The sequence below is a fragment of the Mycteria americana genome, chromosome Z (assembly GCF_035582795.1).
Source record: "Mycteria americana isolate JAX WOST 10 ecotype Jacksonville Zoo and Gardens chromosome Z, USCA_MyAme_1.0, whole genome shotgun sequence".
Taxonomy (NCBI): Eukaryota; Metazoa; Chordata; class Aves; order Ciconiiformes; family Ciconiidae; genus Mycteria; species Mycteria americana.
The window spans coordinates 71,999,410-72,019,500 of record NC_134396.1 but is presented as its reverse complement, the minus strand read 5'-3'; the positions used below and the strand labels follow the sequence as shown (position 1 = coordinate 72,019,500).

Here is a 20,091-nt window from a genome sequence, read left to right as displayed (position 1 = left end):
ATTTAAGACATAAAAGCTCCCCAAGTCTTCCCTGCACACTAGTAATCATTTTAAAATGTCATTAGCATGCTGCCCCCTCAGCAATCAAGGTTAAGTACACAGAGTAGCTTTGGATGGAGGATGTCCATTTCTTTATCATGTTTAGTGAAAACACTATTTAGGAGGAGTCTTCTAATGAAGAATGCTTCTAAACCATTTTCAAGCAAGTAAGTTCCTGGGCAGTCTCTTTGCAAATACAGCTCATCCATGAACCAAGCAATGCATAAGTAGCAAAGAACGTAACAAGATGCATTCTGGTCATAAACTCCTCCTTTCTCAACCTCAGTTCGCCTATTGTTGTGCAAATAGCACCATTTCTGCAATGAAGCTCTGAAATAATGGCGCTTGTTACTTATTTATTATTTTAAATACAAAAATTTTCTCTCTCTGTCCTGCTCCTGTGCAGCTCCCTTCTACTGATCAACTCGTAAAACTGGAATGAAATTAAGTGCAACATTATTTGCCTAGTTACAAAAAAATGGAAGTTTTTTGCCACCAGCAGTTAGATCAATAGAACATTCATTTTCATCAATATTTACGAGCACTGTTTTGTTTTTATTCTTAAGTGATTTACCTCAGATTTCAATTTATTGTGAAAAGCACTTGGAAAACATCTTCCACTCAATTTCCATTCTGACAGAAACATTCTCTTTTTCCTGCTTCACATACCACTTCATCCTGTGCTTTCTGACTTTCTCAAGATTTCTTATAAAATGTATTCTTAACAAGCCTTGGAACATTTTAATCTGTTATAGTAAATCATGCAATTTTAAACATCTTTCAAGTTTTTATGATGGTGACATTCCAATGAAGCAAAGAAAAAGTAAATACAAACATCCAAAATTGATTGCCCAAATGTTTGCAGGTGTTAATGCAGTATTTTCTTTCCATAATGATTTTTAATAGTAGTAAAATTTGTAATGATGCCATAAATATGTACACTTTATCCAGTTAAAAAAAAAAAATGTTTGTCAAGAGACAAAATAGCAAGGTTTGTCTACTGGTTTCTTTCCGCTCCACACACTCTTGACAAAACAGTAATATGAGTTTGTCAAGTTGTCAGAATTAAATAGCTGTTAAAGTATTTAGGGAGGTAATATCCAAAATATATCTATTGTAAGACCCGATGTTTTTGAAAGTCAACTCCACCATTTAGAGATCAGACAAACAGACATTTTCAATAAAACATACAGAAGAAAGCATTATGGCACATTTGATGCACAGCCTTTAAAGAAATGTGGATTAATAAGGGCTGAGTTTTCTCGGGTTTTTTAGTTTACTCTGAAGAAATCCTTCATCCCTAAACTGTCCTCTAAGCTTTAACAGCATTTCTTTCCAGATTATCATCTCTTATCTTCTAGACCATGCCCAAGCATTAGGGACCTTAAAACAACTCCAGTTTTTCCTAAAGGTCCCTTGTATCAAATATAAGAATTTGCTACACCTAGTCACAGTTCTGCCTTTGTAATATACACCTGTAGGTGGAATAAACTTGTACTTCTCCTACACGGGAGAGCAATATGCCAGTCAGAAGCTGACCCCAGTTTGTTTTTTCACCTTGGCAGAGGAATAGCCACGCTCTGCTGTGCACAGTAAGAGGATCTGACAGAAAGAACATATTATTTACACTCTCCCAAGACCTCTGCATCTCATGTTTGTGCTCTTCAGCTGATGATCATGCCATTGACAATATACGAGATCTTTCTGGCACAAGGAAAACAAACAAACCAAAAAAGTCATGCACACCAATGGGAAGAGACCTCTTGCACACACCCTGCAAAAGCAGAGACACTTGCAGTCCTTGCAGGGGTTATGTGAACAAGCCAAGGGCTCCATGCATTCTGCATTCTTGCATGAGCCTACACAGGTGCAGCCACAAACTTTCCCTTATTTTCTGGCCAGTAAATTATCTTTCAGGTGCCAACTACCAAGGCTTAGAAATAATATGGGTGAAAGGATCCATGATGGCTGTAGTACCTCATACAAGAAATGTCACTTTGGGATATGTAAATGCCCTTTCCTCTTCCATCTTTGTGGATCCAATCGCACGTGACTGACACAGGTCTTTCTGCTCACAGGATGACAGAAATGAGGAGTGCCAGTCACGAGTCAAGCAGGCATTCAAATACAGCTTTTTAAAATCTAACATCAAGCTCTCACCAACGTGAGCGTGCAATGCTTACAAATGTAAGTGAAATGGCCCACATCTCAGCTTTGTGGATTTCAGGATCAGTTGAGGATACTACCTGAGCAGTAGCACAGCAAGTGTTGACAGGCAGCAAGGGAAATACAGCCACCAGCTGGCAGAACAGCACGACGCATTGAGTTACCCACTTAGAGGGACCCTGTGATGAAATGTCTTGGCCTTTAAAGCAGCTTCCTACTGACAAAGAGAGACTTAATCTCATCAGTGTCACCATGCTAAGCCAGGCATATGTATAAATAATGCCATTTCTTCTTTAAACTGGAATGCATAATATAAGTTGACTGGAGGACTTGTGCAAAGGGTTGAAAACATGCCTGGTCACTTTGTCCAAAGAACTGAGAAGACAGAAGGAGCTTGCTTTCCTTGCACCTATTCTGTTTCTTAGAAGAGAAAGAAGGATTATCTGGTGGGCACTACTAGGGTGCCTCTAACACAGAGTGCCACTCTGTCACAAGAAAGCAGGCTCAACTGGGATAAAAAAGCCAGGCTGGAGTGATGTGCTGGTCTGGGACTGATTGGTGGTACCTTGCTCACTGATACTCCTATGTCAAAACTGAGTAATGCATGCACCTGGGATGTCTTTTCAAGGGTAGATACAGCCTGTTCAGAGATGTTTTCCTAGACTCTAGAAAGACTGAGCAGATGAGGGCGTGAGTAAAGTCCCCTGAACTGCACCACCACATGCAACAGCTGTGAGGACACAGCTGATGCTGACACGGGTAGGTCCTGAAACGTAATTTTCAAGAGCAGGAGGTGGTCTTCAGTTGGCAAGTCTCTCAGTAGTGCTGTTGTCCCTTGTAGCGATCAAAATTCCTGCCCTTTACTGAACCCATTGATCCACTCAGAATCGCCACTCCTTGGCAAGGTACACGGCTGGCACTGGATCCTGCTGGACTTGAAATAAAATGACCCAACTAAGTCCAGTGGCGAGGGGGATGAAACTCCCTCATTATTTCAGTGTTGGATGAGGCTGGCAGTTCTCAACCCATGTAGCAAACATCCTTTCCTTTCTTCTGCCTCCTCCCTCTCCTATAGACCCAAAGATTACAAAAGCTGAGAGCAGTTTCCTGTGTATGAAGGGCAATGAGGTAGGTCTCTGCACTGGGGTCTGAAGACTGCCTTCAAAGACACCTTCAAGAAGCACAGCCTGAACCTGATGCTCTCTCTTGGTTTCCACATCTGGGAACACAAATAGACTGCATGCAAGCCAGGGACACATGCAAATACCTCAGCAAGACACAGCTTCTGCTGAATCAATTAGAAGCATCAGGTCACTATATGATGGCAACAGCTTAAAGTCAGAGGCCCTAATTTATACGGCTCTGAAACTTTGTCATGCTAAACAGACACACAAGGATCAGCTGCCTAAAGATTTCTGCACTCTAGTTTTAGTTGAATGAGCAACTATTACAAATGTTCAAAATCATTATACAAGGAAGAAAGACAGACAAGAAAATGCCAAAATAGCTGTGTAACTTAAACTCTAGAACAGACACATTCAGGATTCCACTTGTGGCCATGTCTATCTGAAAAACCCTGTATATAGACATGTAATACAAGCTAGAAGAACAAAACCGTCCCTCCCTAGCTGAGGTGAGCAACCACCATCTGTTTTCACATTTTCAGATATACAGTGGAATTTGAACTGAGTATCTCCTAACTATAGACTTAGCAATAAGGAGTGGCCTCCGTGTTAAAAATACATTTAAATCATCTGTTACAAGGATAAAATGTAGGACAAAGTTCTGTACACCTAAATACAGATGATGCGCAGAGCCTATACCAAGGCAACTGTCTTGAAGTGCAGGCACTTCAAGGCAATACTAATTACACTACAAATTGCAAATACAATTACACTACACTACTAAGTGAAAGAAGTGACTTCACTTACATAAAGTGAAAGAATTAAACTGTTGCTTACCTAGGCAACCTACCACTACCACCTGTTAACCTGTATTGCCAACCTCCTCCACCCCTCTGTTTTCCTAATATACCTTCTTAGACAATTCAAACTCTATTTCTTTACCATCATGAGGATTACAGACATGCTGAGACTCAGTAAACAACAAGATAACTCTTGAGAGAGATGAAGTGCATGAGAGGATAATCTACATGCATCTTACTGATGCTTCTATTTATTCCTTTAACCTTTAAGCATGTGGCACATAACCTGCAAGAGGCAGTTTTCAAATGCGATTGAAGCACAGTGCAATGTATTAGTTCAGACAACTGAAGCTGCACCTTTAATACTATGCCCAGTTTGGCTGATGGTATGAAACCTCACTGGAAGATGTATGTCACCATAGTGTGACTGTGCATACTTATGTCTGACCACTGAAATAAGTGAAATAGCTTTTATTTCAACAAAAGAAGATAAAGTCAGGCAGGTAAGTGCTCCAGGAAGGAAATTCTTCTTTGTCCCTTTACCATCACCTAGAGCTGGTAGGAGTTGGTCTCCTTTACAGTATTCTTTCTAATGGTAGCTTGTGATTTCAATAAATTGATTCTTAAAATCTTGAATACAAGGCATTTAGTAATGTGAACTATTAATTAGCTTGTTTATTTGAACATATTTTACCTTCAAATTGTTATAACATTCTCTCTCTCAATTTTGAAAATTGACCCTCATGAAGAGCTACTGGTGACCTACAGGAAGTAGGCTGAAGTTTTCTAGCTGTAAGAAATTATATCAATAATTGATTGTAAGTGGGACCTCTTTAAAGGTCAGTTTCCTTCAGCAGCTAAACATCACCTCTTCTGAACGCATGATTAGGTCAACAGAATGTCTTTCATTAGTTCCTCCATATGTGCGTGTCCACACTTCCTTTGTCTTTCTACACAAACACAGAGAATCATTATATTAATTTTAATGTCTGAATAACTATATTAGAAGAACTAACAGAAATTGACAGTTAATTGAAAGCAAAAATTGAACTCATTTACTGCAAGAAGAAAGCTGGATGGGAATTTTCAAACATCAGAGAATTAAATACTCAAATCCCATTGAAAGTCAATATAGATTGGGTGCTGAGCTTTCCAAAACTCTTCTAAAATTCTTAATTATAATGGCACTGATTAAGTTAAATTCTTTAAGCGAAGGTTGCATGAAAACATTATCCCTTATTGGAGAAGGAAGAAAAAAAAAGAAGAAGAAAATATCAACCAGCAAAACATCCTCAAACTATGTGTACTCCCTCCATATTACAGAGTTATCTCTTAAATAATGGGCATAGCATACGGTCTGAAAAGTAGTAACTTTTTGTATAAAAATGGTTTACACATACATTGAGTCATAAAAAAAATAATGGAAGTATGGAATTTCAAGTGAGAAATTTATACAAACACTTTAATAATATAGACGTTTGTTCTAAAATTAGCTTTAAATAAAACCACAGATATATAGAAAATTATTTAGTGTCTTTTTAGGCTGATGTTATGAAGCTGGAGCCACCTAACAATAAAGCAAAACTTTTTACTTATTTCACAACCCCTAGCACCCCCTTCCCAGGATTAGGAACAAAGCACAGCAATGGAAATAGCAAGGTTGTTTTTACACATAAGAAATGGTGAGATTTGGGAGAGTCCGTAGGAGCACTCAGAGACTTCCTTAAGAAGTCAACAACACAAGCAGGGTACTGTACGAAATTACTCTTCCCCCTTCCAATTTTTCAATTTACAGACTTGTAACAGCATATCATCTGGGCTTAGGGACATTATGCAGTGGAAGATTCTCTCCCTTTCCCCCTCTTTAGGATGAAATTATCAACACTACTCTGAAATGTTTGGACTAGCCTTAGCACTGTATTGTGTCTATACACCCAGTAATGAAGATGAATCATGCCTATTTTCACTGTACCTGTAAGCAAGACAATTCCCTTTGCATCTTTAAAAATGTTTAATATAATACAGTATTTAAAGTCAATTTAGAGACGCTATAATACATAAATACTAAATATATCCAAAGGAATAACCATAGTAGCAACCTTTCAATTTCCATGGAAACCCTACTTAGAACACAGATACAAATTGTAGACGAATGTTAATGTCTTAAACCTATATAAATTCACACTTTGAAGATGCAGTCTACTAACAAAAAAGAGACTGCAGTATAAAGCACCAATATTCCGAAAAATTTAGCAAGCAGCAGAACTGTTGGTGCCCCTGATGCACTGAACTCCTCAGAGTCAGCCTGTAAAGCATCCCTCACAGCAGGGGTGCTATGCTAATAGCAGCATCTAGAAAACAACACACCATGGCAGTGATGAAAATAGCTTGGAAACTGACATCTTCCCATGCAATGTTTTTAAAAGATTAAAAATATACCAAAGTTATCAACAAAAAAATCCCATTTTCCAGGAAGACACTTGTGGCCTGGGGTGGCAGTGCAGAAAGGTCTGCATAGCTGTATTCTATTTAAAAAAACCCAAACCCCAAACAAAAACAACCCCCAAAGCAAACACACAGACAAAGAAAACAAAACAAAAAAGCAAAATAGGGGATGAGTTAAGAGAAAATCTCTGATCTCTTCAAGATCATTCCGTACCAGAGGAGACTTGTTGGCAAAAGCTGAGGCTTTAGAAATGTATGTTCAGCCAGAGCATTAAAGAAACAATGTAGGAACATATCATGTGGCTGCTGAATTTGTTGTTTCTCTCCTCTAACCAAGCATTAAAAACTATTACAAGGATAGCTTCCTAGGGCTAAGAAATACCTGGAATATACTACCACATGCACCTGGGCTGACAGACTTACATACTTTAAGACCTTTCCCAGAACCCTGGGGAAAAAAAAAACCAAATACAATCCAAAAAAACCAAATGAACCAGAATAGAGGTGCCTACTTCCTGGACAGTCCCTGCACACCCTGAGCCTCTGAGTTGCAGAATCTGGTAAGTTACTCCTTTTCTGGTTGCAGAGGGTAAAGTTCATGATTTGGAGAAGGTGAAAATGAAGCAGGAGTTAGGCAAAGACCAGACTGGGCACTAAAGACCACTTTGTGGCTGCTGACAATCAAACACAGCGGGACAGAAAAGAGCAGTGACAACTCACCAACTTGGGGAGCACGGATGTCATTACTTGGATATATAGAGCAAGGAAAGCCCCCATACTCCACAGGCTGAAGCAAAATCATAATGCAAGTATTCTCCTAAACATTTGTACTGGAAGGATAGCTACAACTGGGTCAAGAATTAATATCCTGTAAGTATATCGCAAATGGCTAATGCATGTCCCAACAGTACAATCGATTCCCTCAAATTACACTATACAGAGGACAAAAGTTTAAACAGATGCACAGACAAGAAGTTCCACTGATAATCTTTTACAAATTGAAGTGACCATCCTGCATTTCTGAAGGAAAGCAATACATAAACTCAGCTTTTTTGCTTCCTGTTAACCTTTTAACTAATGCATGGCTATTTCTATCTCAATAATGTATTTTCAATTTCTTCTTGATTAATATTGAGCCAATTAGTTTACTCTTAATTGCAAGTGCAATGACAAAAATTTAAGTAATTCTTTAGTATATTCATCTGGTGTTTGACACATTTCACATTGAATGAATAATGGCATATCCAGCTGAGCTTCCAAAGCTAATTTAGACAGGGGAAAAAAATCAAATCAATTTCCTGTGTTAGAATCTGACTGGGCTTCAAATTAAACGGTCTGAAACCTCACAGCCAGTAAGTAACACAGTCTAGGTCTGCTTGACTTGAAATCAAAAAGCGTAAGTTTGACCTTCAACCACACTACCTTATCAGAACAGATGTGAAAATACCTGTAATGTAGAGAAAAGCTAAGTGGAATCAGAGAAATACACTGGGGAACACCTGGAACTCAGATACTCATTTCAAGGTTTTCACACTGTAGAGGACTGTGCTGGTTTTGGCTGGGATAGAGTTAATTTTCTTCACAGTAGCTAGTACGGGGCTGTGTTTTGGATTTGTGCTGGAAACAGTGTTGATAACACAGGGATGTTTTCATTATTGCTGAGCAGTGCTTACACAGAGTCAACGCCTTTTCCGCTGCTCACCCCACCCCAGCAAGGAGGCTGGGGGTGCACAAGGAGCTGGGAGGGGACACAGCCAGAACAGCTGATCCCAACTGACCAAAGGAATGTCCCATACCGTAGGATATCATGCTCAGCATATAAAGCTGGGGGAAGAAGAAGAAAGGGGAGGGACACGTTCAAAGTGATGGCGTTTGTCTTCCCAAGTCACTGTTACGCGTGATGGAGCCCTGCTTTCCTGGAGATGGCTGAATACCTGCCTGCCCATGGGAAGGAGGGAATGAATTCCTTGTTTTGCTTTGCTTGTGTGCACAGCTTTTGCTTTACGTATTAAAACTGTCTTTATCTCAACCCATGAGTTTTCTAATTTTTACCCTTCCAATTCTTTCCCCCATCCCACCAGGGGGAGTGAGCAAGCGCTGTGTGAGGCTTAGTTGCCAGCTGGGGTTAAACCATGAGAAAGACAAAAACCCAATTTGTTCACTTTCTAGTGGGCACAAAACAAAATGGCACTCCCAGTGACTGTGTCATGTTCCTTAATTTTCCTGCAGAAATAATCCTGTTGCAATGACAGTCAAATAAAAGTAGAGGAAAGGGGATACTAAACTTAAGAGTAACAGACATACGCATATGGTTAGAAATTAAGTCAGTGTGAACACAAGTAAAGTACTCTTAAGTTCACCTACAAAACACAGAGAAAGACAAAAATAATCTTCAAATTGTTAGTAATGCTGTAATGTTTTTTCTGTAAAGTAAATCAGATCTTGTGTATCTCCATGTCCCCTCAAGAATCATAGAATCATAGAATTGTTTGGGTTGGAAGGGACCTTAAAGATCATCTAGTGCAAGTCCTCTGCCACAGGCAGGGAGAAACGCTCATCCAGTCAGCCAGTCAATTACTTTCAACACAGGATAGGGAAAGAAATTAACCATTTTGAATTTTCAGGTCCAATTAATTTTGGAAAGATAATACAAATTGTTTTCTAATTTGTTCAACTGCTTAGCACTGAAACGCATCAAAGCGCGATTTCATTCATTTTTGTCATGACACAGTGAGGCATAAAAACACAACATCTTTATATGATGAAGCAATCCCAGCTGAGTAGTATTTCAGATTCTCTGTTAAAAGTTAACTCTGAAATGCACACTGCCATCACAGAACTACAATTTCAGGAAAGATAATTCTACCACAGATACATGATTGTTGTGAAACTTATAACCATAAATAATTATCCATCTCAAATACCATTAGTAACACAGAACTTTTGCTGATTAAAAAATAGATTAAAGAAAAAGGGGAAAAAACAGCTGGATAATCCTCAGTAATATTAGATTATGAAATACAAAAGTTTGACTGTATTGATAATCTTTAAAAATTACTCAGCACTATCTTAAAAATGAGGCTGAGTGAAATGAACTGCCATTATTCATCCTTTAAAAGACATCAAGTGTGTTCAAGACTGATAGTACAGGAAGGGTAGTAAGCATAGAATATACACGGCCCCAAATTCTCAGTCTTAAATATCGTATGTGCAGCTGTGCTGCACAGCAGAAACTGTGACATGATTTTTAGAGGTGACAGCATTCATTTTAGGGGAAACATCATTTGGCTATCACCCGGCAGGATAAATTTGGCTGAGATGTCCATTCAGGCAGATGAAGTTAGATATCTGGATCTTAATCAAGACAGACATATTAACATTCTTATCCTTTAAAGATTCAAAGATTTCAAAACAAGTACTATAGCTTACCAGAAAACCAGAATCAAAACCTAACAACCAATGTATGTATTTAAAATGAAAAAGGAAACTTCAAGTAGAAATTCTAAAGTTCTAAATGAAAAATGAAATTATACTTTGATATACACACACCCCCCACCACAATAATGTTTTCATAAACATCTAGTAAGTTTTGAAAGATTACCTGGTAAAAATACCATCCACAACACCAATTGTCGACTCCTCTGCGGGAACGTAAGAACCAATCTGTGCCATGACTGTGATCAGTGCAACTTGCTTTATATAGGAACTCTTTCCTCCCATGTTGGGTCCAGTTATTATCATGACTCTTTCACCATCTGCCTGGAAATATAAAACAGTGGTCCAATAAACTGTCCTGCACATGGCACTTTTATAAGGAAGTCTGGTGTGTATATGTGCTTAGAGGGATAAAGGACAAGTCCTCAGGATTAAACATTCTGTTTCTAGGTGAACAGCTTCCTTCATTCTTGGAGTTCATGGCATTCACTTTTCAAGATATTATGAAGCCTCAGATGAATAAATTTTCCTAAGACCTCTCCAGGCTGGTGAGAGAGCAGCATTGCAAACAATTTCCATCACCCTTGAGCAAAATGGACAGAGTGAGGAGGAACCTTCCCTTTCTCCACCAAGGAGCCAAGAAAGCACTCCAAGAACTTTCTGCACAATTTCCTTTGGAGAAAGGGAGAAACTCATCAGCCTTCAGCATAGCCAGTGCTGTCCTAATTTGGTTGTGATCTGAATTCCTCTCCAGTTGGAGTTCTCATTGCCAAATGGGGAGAAGATCTGGCTGACAAAGACCTGACCTAGATTTTACACCCATTCATAATTGCTTGCCTTGGTACAACATATGCACCTTCAAACAGACTGGCTACAACAAGAAATCAAGACATTGCTGAGTTTGGCAATACTTGACTGCAACACAGATATTGTGAGCAGACTGTATGCAATCTCTGACTGATCAGTGTATCTAACCACTGAAATCCTATGGAAAATGAAATCAGATGCAAGACCTCGTCTCAGCTGTAAGACTCCCTACAATACTGCTACATGTCTATGGCTCCAGAATAAAACTGTTTTCCTCTGGTGCAATACAATTGCTAATACAAGATTAAAACTCATCAATGAATCTATAAAGCTTTCTCATAGCCTGAATCAAGACTAGGAAATTAAGTTATGTAAAGACTTTAGACAACTAGACTTTTGCTTTCTACAGGGTACATACAATGAAATCCAACAATTGATGAATCAACCAAAAGTCAGCATATTCCATTGTCGTATAGGAGGGGCATGCAAGAAAGAATAAGCTGTGCATAATGAACATTAGCCATGCTACTTAGGAAACTTGGAACTGATCAGGCACTGTGACAAAAAAAAAAAAAAAAAAAAGAAAAAAAGCAAAGAAAAATGTCCACAGAATAAACCTCACGATCCTTACAGATTTGTTTTTCAATTGGGCTTTCATTCTGTTAATAGGGAGGCAAACAGAATTCATATAGGATTGTCACTTTTATGTCATAATCCAGATCATACAGAAGATACATGCAATCAGTATTTATTATTTGTAAAAACCTGTTTAGCGTTTGCTAAGAAAACCCCATCCATAAGGAAGTCGCAGTAAAGTCAAAGCCCAGAAAATGCCATTATCAGGCATAAAGGATGGATGTAATAAAATGCATACAAGTATATGGGAACAAAATTCATAACATTCTACTCTCCAAGGTATAGTTTCGATACTGCTACTAAAACTTCATCAGGACCATCATTCGGCTCAAAACAACAGAATTTATAGATACTTAAAACCAGAATGAGTTCATCTGTTAAAACCCACAAATTTCTCGCATGTGTTTGGTATCCCTCCAGGGTCCCTCCAACCCTGTTGTGAGACTGGTGGCTGGTTTGCAAAGCCAGCTTTCAGAAAGAACATATGTTCTAACATCAGACCAGAAAACCCATCTGCCCTTACAACTGCATACAACCATAAGCTAATATCTTACTGGAATTTATGGCTGAAGTTAAAAGTACTAAATACCATGAACAGTACTAAGTACCATGAATATCTGGGGAGGAGAAGGGGAATGGAAGAACAAGATGTTTATGTCAAGGCACTACAAGAAAGCTTTTCCTAAAGTTAGATATTTAACAACATTTCAGCTGAAAACCTGACAGGACATCCATTTCCTACTAATTCAAACACAGCAGTTTAAAACTAGAGGCATTTTAATAAACTGGGTTCCCACCCACCTCTCTCAAAAAAGGGAGAACTCAGACCAACAGTGGAGGCAAAAGCGATTCTACCATGATCACTTGATTTTGTAATATTCAGTATTTAGAAAGCTAACATAAGAATGGGACTAACAGCAGAAAGTGCATGATGATTACTGAATGAAATGATGAATTTTTTGTAAATGCCATCTGTTGCTCATTTGGAGTTGACAAATAATTTTGAAAACATTCCCTGAAGTATTGCACAATATCTGTATCATTGTTCAGTATAGAACAGCATTTAAAAATATTTCCAGAGAAATACATACAAATTTCAATGGTGTTTATCACAGCAATGCTCCAAAGTGACATCTGTTTCATACCTTGCCTATGTTTACTCTATGAAAAGGCAGTTACGTATTCAGAGTTAAGTTGCAAGCATATATTTTATATTCATTATGAACAGAAATGTAGTAATTAAAAAAAGATATAGACAGGTAAATATTTAACAAAAAAATGTCAAAAGGACATGTAATTTAAAAGACAGATTTTAGTTTTTCAGGAAAAAAAGAAGAAGGAAACAAATTAAAATACGCTTATCAGAAACAGGTATGTGAAATAAAATACAGCAATGTTTCCTACCTATGGTAATTGCATATTTATAGCAATTTTAGGTAACTTAGGTCATACAATTTAGGTAACGTTGCATAGAAGATGTTAAGAAGTAGCGCCCCCAATACTTTCTTTGACCTCTTGACAACAATACCAAGCAAGTAATAGGCTTATTACTTCTCAACATCATTCTCTATTGCAGAAAACAACAGTCACAGGGAGACTTATGGCTAACATGCAGCCTGAAAGCTACACATGGGGGATCTTTAACATATGTTAATATGAAAGGCTTCTTACAACTAACGTGCAGTCTGCAGAGCATGTACTTGATACTATGTAGTGAAGAGTCAGAGCTCCAAGTCTGCATTGTCAGATTAAGAAAGGCTGTTATGAAATTAATACTTCCAGAAAGAAAAGAAAACACACAGCAGAGAAATACCTAAAAAAAAATCTGAGCTATCTTAGAATTAATTTGGAAAACTGAGCCTGTAACACATTACACAGAAACTTAAGTTGTTGCTATTTTGTATATTAAAAAACTCCACAAATTTGAGATAAAGTTATGATGAAACGCAGACTCCTTCTGATGATGCTCTTAAAAAACTGTAATTATACATTTGTTTTTAAAAAATAACCATTTAAAACTTTCATTTTCCTAATTTTGAGATCAATTTTCTTTTCTTTATACTGTTAACACTGAACAAGGTTGTAAAGAGAGCGTCTGGCCGCAAGATATCAGAAAAAGGACAAACCAGATGTAATCATGTCTAGCAATACCTCTCTGAAATGCAACCAAGCAGACAGTTGTATGATTAAATTATTTATTTCAACTTCCTGGCCAAGAAGCATAACCCAGATTCCTTCCCTTGAATGATTTTGAGGCTCAAACAGTATCTTAGTACTTACGGAAAGGGTAGTGGTATTTGGAACATACTGATCCTGTTCTCCCAGTAGTACATCAATCACAGGGTGCCTCCCATTTTTTATAATTATTTCTCGCCGATTATCTTGCACAGTTGGTCTGCAAAAAGGAAGAAACATTAATTTCAATGTTTATTGTAGCTGATCATTTAGAACTACTGTAACTAAAGTTTGCAGGAGAGTCATTTATGATGCAGATTTTTGTGAAAAAAATACAAATGACAAAAATGAATTATTGCTATCAAATATTTCTAAATACTTCCTTGGTTTCATTCAGTTATAAAAAAATATTAGCAGATTGGATAGAGAAATTTTAGAGTATTTTCTTCATTTTTTCATTACCTAGGGATGTTTTCAGCTGCTATGTGTATTCTAAAGACCTGTTACAAAATGGACACACAATAGCAAAACCCCCAAACTGGAGGACAGGCTGCTTTCTTCCCATCACTGCACCAACTTCTGCAAAGTATCATCTTTTGCAGATACATTTCGTATTCTCAGAATGATCTTGCTGATGAACTGGTCCAGCCTGTTACTGCATTAAGTCCTAACTGGAGCATGGGGAGTAAAGAGAATTGTCCAACTATGTATATTATGACTGATAACACATGAAACAATACAAATCAAAGACTACAGTATGACAGAGCTGTAAATCCTATAAACATTAGCAGCTCTCAATCTGACAGCAACTCCCAAACAGGTACAAGAGTCAAACAGTAACTGTGTATAGAAAGAGCTTACTATCTAAGTTGAAACACTGAAATGTCAGTACCTTTTTAGAAATTACTATGCAAACCAGATCAATACTACTTATTTTCTCATCTCCAAACCATGCAAAAATAAGTTTTATCTCAAATGCTTCCCCCTTAGCTACAAATGTCTACATGTTTACTAATATAACATGTATAATTCTGTTACATATCTCCTGGTCTGAAAAACTCCATCTCTAAGAGTTGTGTGTTCCTCACAGAACAAAAAAATGCAAAAGCAGCACATTCCACTGAATTATGACTATGATTTCTTTTTGTTCTCTGCAACCTAGGTTTACTTTTTCATCATAAACTGAAGTGAAGCATTCAATGGAGAGGTAAATGTGGTTTCATGTCTCAGCAATGTTTTCCTACACTAGAAGTACAATCACTCTGAGCTAAGAGCAGTAACTTAGGGAAGGGGCAGCAGCTGAGAAAAAGAGAATACTGGAATAAAGCCACAGAATTTTCTGACTAGAAATTAACAATTTGAGCGGACTTCAGAGGGAAGACAAGATGTGGGGAGTGCGATTTTTCTTAGGTTGAAGAATGATGATGCAATTTGAAAGGAAAATGGAGATAAAATAAATGGCATATTAGGAACACAAAGCACTGGGGAAAGAGGTGCAAGCTAATAATGGTGTGGGTTTTTTAGCATAAAGATATTTCCAGCAGTTGTATAGCTGAGATGAAACCAATACAGAGTCGTAGGCCTTGGGGACAAAGAAAGGAAATTTCACCCTCCATTTGCTGGATGGGTTACAGCCGCTTGGAGCTGTAATGTGATAGTCTGAAAAGGGAGGAGCACATACCTAGAAGCACTTCCTCCCGTACCTCTCCACTTTGCATTCAAGAGAGGGAGATGAAAACTAAATGATCCATTTGCCATTTTATAATTCTGCCCTTGCCTTTGGAAATAATTCCCTTTTTTTAACTGCTCGAGCCTCCTTCCACATAACTGTGAGACAGGATGTGGTTTCAGGATGCCATGAGCCTGACTGCCTGTTCTGGTTTCAGACAAGGGGGCCTGCTGAAGTAGGGCCTCAGCCACAGTCATTCAAAAGGTCTTCTCTGCCCGGTGTTCCCACAGTCAGACAATCATGTGGCATGGGGGTGGGGGTGTGTAACATGTCCTTCAGTACTACCTTTTCAATGGTATTGCTTAAAGTTAAACAAATTCAATCTGCAGAGTGGATACTCAAACATCAGATGATGATCTCTGGGCTACCTACACCATCACGTTTAGGTATCTAACTTTGCTGCCTGCAAGCCCTGATGTTGTATATTGTCCATGTAAAGGATGAGTCTCCCAACACAGGGGGCTTGAGACACCTTGAAACTGTAAGACGTGCTTACCTCTCTGCAACGACTGTGTGGAGCACCTGTGCTCCTGACTTCATGACTCATTTACATGCCTCAGGTAGCATGATATGAAACAATCCTCATAATCAAAAACTATTCCTCCAAAATACTTAAATTAGTTAATATGAAAGTCCCACCTTTCCTTCAGTAGCCCTCCAAAATTATTGACACCTTCCCTGCAGCTGAAGTTTCACTGAGAAGTCTCCTTCCTGCCAGTTTATAAGCTCTAAGCCACTCTTTAAAATTCAGTGAATTATTTAAGCTCTGCACAGTGAATTAATCAGATTTCAGTTTGTTTTCTCATCTGAGTATACAGAAGTAAGTGAGCAATTACTTTCAAAGAGATTTTGATAGAGGCACACAAGATCCCAAGAGTTCAGAAGTGATCAATAGTATCTTTAATGCTGTATAAAAGCAGAGGTATACGTAAGTTGATGTCCCTTCATCCGCATACATTTAATATATGATTTTCTGTATTTTAACATATCTCAAATGTTACTAATTCATATGGTTACTCTTAAGCAATTGTCTACACACTTGCAGCACAATTCATATGGTTATTCCTAAGCAACTGACTGAGCACTCGCAGTGCAGCCCCACAATGACAACATTTAAAAAGTTACACACAGCACTTTTCAAAAGAGAGTACATTGACTGTCTGGCAGAGGGAATGGCTGAGGACTAGAAACCAACAGCCCTTGCAGGGGTGTCTTCAGTAAACCTCAGAAACAGCAGGTGCTGGCCTCTAGGACAGCACTCAGCAAGCTGAAGCAGTGGCTTAGTGAGAGCCCAGTGCCTCTGGGGACAGAGAACTCACAGTATGGAAGAAGGCACCCCAGTGAATCTGACTGTCTCTGTGTGGGTGCAAGAGATGTGGGCTCGTGAAGGGGAGGAAGACCTGAGTTGCAGGGTGTACACGTTCAAGAGCCAGCTCTGGACCAAACTCTGGCGAAGCAGGACTTGAGGGTTCATGTATCCCCTCTGCAGAGAGCAGGGGGGACAGCCTCGGCACCACCAGAGTCCCAGGCTGTGGTGCCCAGTGTGCATGTGTGGGTCTTGGGTAGAGGGAGGTGCACAGCTCATCCGATCTAACAGGTGATCCTAGGTGAGGCATCATCACTGCTCTGGAAGCCAGAACTAATATTTACCTATTATTTACCTGAAATACATCTTTGAAACATACCTCATACACCTTAGAATCTTAGGTATTAGAAAGACATTATAAATTCAGACCTTGCTGAGAAAAAGAAAAATATGAGAAAAAAAATTTCCATGAGAAGTCCATGTATATATATATATATCTGTTGGACTTCTCATGGAAATGAGAAGTCCATGTATATGTATATATATATATATATATATATATATATGTGAGTCATCATCTACTAGACTCAGGTCAAACAATAGACAGACAAACATAAGATGTCAAATTTGAACTGCAATGTTTGCAGATTTGCATTAAGCCCAGAAGTGTTGCTTTGCAAAATCAGATTAAGTTGAAACTACTGTAAACAGTTTTAATAATGCATGTTATCATAGTACACATATTAAAATCAATTTTTAAAAAATATTCTCTTATAGTTCCCTATAAAATCCTAAAGAAAAATTAAAAATTGATTACCTGCAGTAGTCTCCTTGTTTAGCCACCTGGGCCAATGAGAACAGACAGTCGATAGTTGCTAGGTGACCAATCGCTTTAGACACAGGGTGATAATGTTCACTAAAATGGCTATACCAAAACAGGGAAAAATAACAGGAGGAAGAAAAGAGAAAAAAATAATTTCATAAGATACAAATGTCCTGTCAAAATATACCCCATGCATGCTTCTCACAGGACTCCTATGGTCTTAAAATTACTCTGAATTCAAATCTCCCAGCAGTGTATTAACTTACAATATGAGGACACAATCTTAATCAAGACGGACTTCATGCTCCCATTGTAACAGTGAATTCTTTTTAAGCACAAAAAAGCAGGGAAAATGAAATTCATTAGATAGTATATAAAGAATCTGCAGTTGATCCCTGCTGCCTAAACGAGGTCTATAAAAATGCCACTGTTTATCACAGTGGCAACCGAATCCCAACTGCCAATTTACTTCAACCAGAAGTTACGGTAAAAAAAAAATAAACTAAAAGTGCCTGAACACAGGAGTTGTCTACAATTTCAATAAAATATCATATCTACAACAGAAAATTCAAGAATTCATTTTCCATTTATGGTATTGCTTCCCCCAGTACAATAACGTTACCAGGAGAACACAGTTTTCAGTAGAGTTCATTCTCAGTCCTCAAGAATTTCTTTTTTTCCTCTCCTAGTCTCAAAGATACAACACGGAATATAAAACCAGTAGGGGAGCAAAATTTAATAAATAAATAAATGGAGGGGTAGGGAAGAGCACTTTCCTACACATAGGTCTTTCCTTGCTGTATGCTACTACCATACAACACTATTGAAAACAGCAAAGTGAACACAAAAAGCAGATCTAAATGAAGAAAGGTTAAAATAGGTCTGCTCAAACTTACATGGCTAATATAGTGACCAAAAATTATTTAACATAACTATTTTTATAGTATCGCAAAGGCAACACATCTGGAGAAGAGTGAATTGGAATGTTTTTCTAGCTTCTACCAAATTTACAGAATTGCTGGGTTCCTACTAAGAGGCAAACCTTGACATCAGTTATGTCCAGTGACACAACTTCAGAAGGAACTTCTTAAGTTTTTGCAGTGTGGAAAAATGCACAATTGAAAGTGAGACGATTATCACTGCATGACATGAGGAACAATTTCAGTGGGTCTGTAATCCATGGAAGTAAAAAAAAAAAATTGATAACCAGACACCTGAAAAATCAAAGGTTTTCAGAAGTTTGAGAAATATTTTTTAAACTCCCATTTTAAAGATCCTTTAGCAAAATAGTCAAATAACTTCATTCAAAACTCTGATCTGAGATAAACAGATCTTCCATGCCAGTTGTGAGGGACAATAACCCTCCCACTACTTTCTAGTAAACGGACTCACAGTCAGTCACAAGGTTAGCATACAAAATATAGGGCTATGGAGAATCACACTCACCCAAGCAACTGCCCAAAGACCCTGAACATTCCTAACTCAAAAACTGTAAGTAACACTGCAATTGTACTTAAGGTTTTTTTGTTTTTTTTGTAATGGCACACTTAAAAGTGGAGCCATACTCTATTTCAATTAATATTAAAAGTGAATTTGGTTAGCTTGTATAATAAATTCTTTTTTCATCTCACTTACATGGTACTTCAATAATAAAACTACCAGATTCAGTTTCACTCATTTACAGTCAGTCATACTTTCAGGTTCTTAATGCTGTGACATTGGTTTTCAAATTTTGAGAGCCACTTTTGTATATTTAATAGTGTAATTTCATCAGAATTTTAAAATCTAGAGACATCATTGCTGGTCTCAGGACTCAGTCTGCAAAGGTCTTGCCTTCAAATGCTATAAATTGAAGAAAAATATTTTAATTGACTATCTTTAAAGTTGTGGGCCACAGTTGAATTATCAGTTGTTTTTTTTTTTTTAAGAGAAACATCTTTCTTTGTCTGTTCTTATAACAAAAATAAAATAAAATAAAATTCAATGATAAAAACTGACTATTTTGTAAACTCACTCTAAAAAATTTAGCCATTCAGCACTGCAGTCAAGGACTAGCTGCTCCCGGAGCTGATTCAGATGTCTGTAATTTTCTATAATAAAAGGAGAGTGGAAACGGCTGACAGCTTTTGTGCTGGAAGACAGAGAAAAGCCAAATAGGAAATCAAGGTTACTAAGCAATCAGTTATACCATCTAAATGCAAAATTGTACTAGTTTTCTTACTTTCTGTGAGCCTTGAAAGTGGACATTAAAAAAAAAAATGTTCTTTTATTGTGGTATCAAACTCTATTGATTCCAATGATCTTTTATTGTGAATAAAGTGATCGATTACTGCACCACCGCCCATTCAGAAGGCTTTTAAAATGTTTTTCATAATGTAGCATGTATCAGTAAGTTTATAATTTCACAAGATTCTGTTCAGCTGCACAAATGGATGACTTTCTGTGACCGATTGCATATACAGTGAACTCCAAGAAAAAATTTCACTTTAAAGAGGAGAACTCATGATAAGCCTGAAATAAACTTAGTAAATACAGACTGTCTTGCATGGATACTAGTTTCCATTTCAGGCACTTGCTATTTATTTATGTATTTTCATTAAGGACTC

General features: G+C 37.8%; 1 protein-coding gene across 1 annotated transcript in view; it reads right to left on the bottom strand.

Moving 5' to 3' along the window:
* MSH3 (mutS homolog 3) overlaps nt 1-20,091 on the bottom strand; it is a 121,911-nt gene that overhangs the window by 18,884 nt on the left and 82,936 nt on the right. The window contains exons 17-20 of the mRNA XM_075526557.1: nt 19,500-19,616; nt 17,480-17,587; nt 13,733-13,847; nt 10,176-10,333 (exon numbers count right to left, since the gene is read on the bottom strand). Of these exons, the coding sequence (XP_075382672.1) occupies nt 10,176-10,333; nt 13,733-13,847; nt 17,480-17,587; nt 19,500-19,616 (498 nt within the window). The remainder of the gene's footprint in view (nt 1-10,175; nt 10,334-13,732; nt 13,848-17,479; nt 17,588-19,499; nt 19,617-20,091) is intronic.